The sequence below is a fragment of the Cannabis sativa genome, chromosome 8, assembly GCF_029168945.1.
Source record: "Cannabis sativa cultivar Pink pepper isolate KNU-18-1 chromosome 8, ASM2916894v1, whole genome shotgun sequence".
NCBI classification, from domain to species: domain Eukaryota; kingdom Viridiplantae; phylum Streptophyta; class Magnoliopsida; order Rosales; family Cannabaceae; genus Cannabis; species Cannabis sativa.
Window position 1 is genome coordinate 19,198,012 of NC_083608.1, and position 4,225 is coordinate 19,202,236.

The window sequence follows — 4,225 nt, forward strand, 5'->3', positions numbered from 1 at the left end:
TTCGTAAAAAGGTGGAGCCTGTTTGGCTGTTTTCAGTTTTTAAAATTGTATTTTTAAAAGTGAGAATAGAAAACAGTTTTTGTCATTTTAAAAATTTAATAGTGTTTGGCACAAATTTTTAAAACTATTTTTAGATTTTCTCTTACTAAAAAAATTAATATTTTAACACCATACCATGACATGAACCCATCCGGATTTAGGTTCGGGTATGGTTTCAGGTTTATGATCCGAGTATATAAGCAAAAATATATAAAATATAATAATGAGACAAAAAAAAATTGTTTTTGAAAATTGAAAAACAACATTTTGATGTTTTCTGTTTTCTAATTACTCAATTTTAAAAAATTATTTTTAAAAAATTTTACCAAACAACTTCTATTAGTTTTTAAAAACTGTTTTTAATTTTAAAAAACAGAAAACAGTTTTTAAGTTATACAGCGAAACAGACAACTTTCTGATTTATTTATTTATTTATTTTTTTACATTTTTTGGTGGTTTGTATAAAAGCCCGAGGTTCTTTTTTTTTTTTACAGGAAAACTGATTTATATATTTATATGTAACCCCTAATTTCCTCTCTCGTTTTCTATTTAGTTCTCTCTCTCCTTGTTCCTTCTCTCTAACTCCCAAACTCACCGGCGCTAACCGGATCAGGCCACGCGGACGCAGTCACTGCTACCTTCACTGTCACTCGGTGGTGAGACTCTCTCTCTCCTTAGCTGGATTTCTTGGTTGTTTGTCAATGATAATGACGATGATATTTTTGATATGAGATTTATTAATTTGATTGAACTGAAACCACCACTTATTCTAATTTTTTGCCTTCGCAATCGATTACTCTTTTATTTTTCTTCTTTTTTATTTTTGTAATCTGTCGATGTGACTTTTATTTAAAAGTCTCTGATTTCAATCGTATCTTCTTTTTTTCTGTTCTGAGGTGGCTATTACTCTTGATGATCTGGTTAACTCTTTTCCTTTGTCACTCAATTTTACTTCTGCTGAGAATGAGATTTATACTCTTTATCGAAACTCTGATGAATTCATACCAGGATCTTAACATTACCTCCTCTTTCTTAAAGTCCTAACAAATTGCCCCTTTTAATAAGTTAGCCTTCAAAAAAACTATGCCTAATCTCTGGAAGGGTCGATTTTCTGATGCTGAACAAGGTTAACCATGGTAAGCAGATGTTATTACTGATATTACTTTCTGCAACCGTGGCAGTTTGCTCAAAATCTCATTCTCATGGAAATTCCAAGTTCTAGTTTTGTAATTATGCCTGAGCTATAATTCATGCTCCTCTGGGTTTAAGTGTATAGCATCCATTTTCTTAAGAGATCTCCTGATCAGTTAGTCAACTTGGTTGTTACTGTGTTGGGTAAGTTTCTTGAAATGGAGCAGTATTCTCTTAGAGAATCTTGGGGGCCTTATATGAGGGTTTATGTTGTTGTTAAATACTACTAATCTTTGCCTAGATGTAGAGGTGTTGGGATTCTGTTACCTACTATAGAAATACTGTTCTTCTTATCTGGATTTTAAGGATTGTTTTTTTCAAATAAAGAAAAATTCAAGTAAAGAGAGAGTATTATTGTTTTATTGAATGTATGGTATTTAAATTTATAGAGATAAACAGAGAAGGTAATCCAAGCGGAAGAAGTGAATACTGAAGGAGGAGGCTGCGAAAATCTAATAAAATATCGAAATTTTTAGAGAGATGGAGAAGGGAAAGGGAGTGATGGGTGGAGGTCGTAGATGGGCGGTTGACTTCTCAGACTACTCTAGTTCCCCTTCTTCCCGTGATGTTCCTGATCCTCCTGGTTTCTCTCGCGCCGCCCTCGATCAGGTTTTTTATTTAATGTTTTATGGGGTTTGATCTTTCAGATGAGATTTTGTGGCTTTTCTTGAGATTCTTACTTTTGGGTTTTGTTTAGGATGATTCCGTTGTCAGTCGCCAGAAGAAGGATGCTGAAGCTTCTTGGAAATCCCAGGTCTGATTTCTTATTTAACTTTTATTTATTGTTGTTATTATTATTATTATTTTGTGTGTGTGGTTAGTTTATAGTGTGGTATCTGGTATGTGGAAGAAGAAGTAAAGATTACCCTCAGATTTTTTTTTTGACATTTTTCAATTTTACTCTAGCTTTCTGCTGAGATTCAGATCTAATCTAAGCAACTGTTTCGTTTGATTGAGTATTTGCTTAGTTTACTGCAAACTTAGTTTTTGCATAAATATTAATAATTGACATTGGGAAGATTTTATTTGTGTAGAAGCGAGAAAGTAAATTGAGTTGTTGGGCTGCATTTGATCAGCCAACTTCGCGTTTGATTTTTCTGTTGTTGTGGAGTTTTCTAATGAATTTTCCTTTTGATATTGAAGGGTTTTGATGAACTGGATCAAGAACGTGTTAATCTAACTCGTGATATAATTTTTTGTTTCAACAGAAAGCTTGGGAAGTGGCACAGGCACCCTTTAAAAATTTGATGATGATGGGATTCATGATGTGGATGGCTGGAAGTACAGTGCATTTATTTAGCATTGGAATTACTTTCTCTGCTCTTTGGCAGCCCATTAGTGCCTTGCAGGGTGTGGGAAAGGGTAAGGATATGCAGAAATTATTTTTTTTGTGTTTGTTTTCCGTTTCTGTATGTTTTAATGTGAAATAACACAACTAGAAATATTAATTAGATATATACGAAATTGGAGGGTAATCTACATTTTCAAAACACAAATAAATTCATTTGGATGATGTAGCTCCTTAGATATAAATTTCCATTCACAATTACTTGTTTGTTGGATATATCACATTTTATGGTTTATAATTTTGAAATTTGTAACACTTGAACTTCTGTTTAGATGGCACTTTTATGTTCTCACCAAGGTGATTCTTGTTACTTTTTGTGTTGATTTCACAGTTTTTGAGCCTTACAAAGACAGCAAGGTTGATCTTCTTGCTCCAAAGTTGCTGTTCATTGCCCTAAATTTGGGAGGTCTAGCTCTAGGTGTTTGGAAGGTGATTGTTGCACTCTCCCATGTTTTTTGGACCTCATTTTTTTTTACTAATCATGAGCAATCCAGTACATGTTGAATTCACCCATGCTCCTTCAGTGATTCACACTTGAAAGTTTATCTTGACAGCTTAACACTTTGGGGTTACTTCCCACACATGCATCAGACTGGGTTTCATCCTTACCCCCTCCTCAGGTACAATTCTTCTTGTACTAATGATCAACTGTTTTTGGGTATTTGTTTAATGTGTTGTTGGAGTTATGAATATTACAGAATGGTTTGCCTAAATAAGAAAATGAACACAGGCTAGTTTAAAGTTTGGTCTTTTTATTTGTTGTTTGCTCTTTAACTGCATTTAGGCCATTGATGAGTGCTGCTTTTCTTAACATATAATTCCATTAATACAATGTTGCCTAGCACTGTGCTTGTGTTTATTGTAGGTGAGATAAGGTGTAAGAATCCAATTTGGAACGAATTAACTAGTTGGTTTCATCAATTCGCCTTAACAAGGAAAGGGGTGGATTTGTTTGAACGCTGCATCTACTAACATTGTCTTCTCTCTAAATTTCAGGAGGTTGAATTTTCGGCTAGTGGCCTTCCTCTACATTGATTTTAATGGTAATAAATTTCGGTTTAAACATGCATCGATCGTTGATCTCTGAACTCTGATTGAAACATACTGGAGCAGTGGATAGGCCCTTTATGGGCTGATGGTTCCTTGCTCAGCATGGACGATGTACCAGTATTTTCTTAAAAATATTTAAGGATGAAAGTTCATATTATGTGGAGAAAGAAGACTAGTTTTTGTAGTAGACTTGATATCTTATTGGATAATGAAAAGGTTTTCTTCTTTAGTAGATAGTATAAATGTTATTAAAAAATATTTCAGGTTGTTTAAATTCTCGGATGAAATACGAACGATATTTGTGTAGTTTATGCATGAAATGGAAAGTAGTTAACTTCATATTGAATTATTTTTATAACTATTATTATCAGGGAAAATCTTGTAAGCAGAAAAAGATCAACAATTATATGAGATACGACTATTTTATTTATACGATCACACGTGATTTATTTCATTTTTATGCGGTGTTTGTATTCATGTTTAGAAACAGTTGCTGTCCTTATATGTGACATGGTCGAGAAAGTGATTTTGAAACTAAATTAGCAACTTAGGTATCTGCATAAATAATATAGCAAAGCAAAACTCAAGGAGAAAACT

At 33.3% G+C, this 4,225-nt stretch overlaps 1 protein-coding gene across 2 annotated transcripts; it reads left to right on the forward strand.

Moving 5' to 3' along the window:
• Positions 1-533: 533 nt before the first annotated feature.
• LOC115700656 (uncharacterized) lies at positions 534-3,974 on the forward strand. 2 transcript variants are annotated; one of them, XM_030628275.2, is made up of 7 exons: positions 534-695; positions 1,620-1,839; positions 1,928-1,984; positions 2,439-2,592; positions 2,910-3,007; positions 3,133-3,198; positions 3,575-3,974. In XM_030628275.2, exons 2-7 carry the CDS (start codon positions 1,711-1,713, stop codon positions 3,611-3,613), a joined length of 543 nt encoding a protein of 180 aa, XP_030484135.1. In that variant the 5' UTR covers positions 534-695; positions 1,620-1,710; the 3' UTR covers positions 3,614-3,974. The 2 variants fall into 2 exon arrangements, with proteins under 2 accessions (XP_030484135.1, XP_030484136.1); XM_030628276.2 differs by having other exon boundaries at positions 535-695; positions 1,630-1,839.
• Positions 3,975-4,225: the final 251 nt, after the last annotated feature.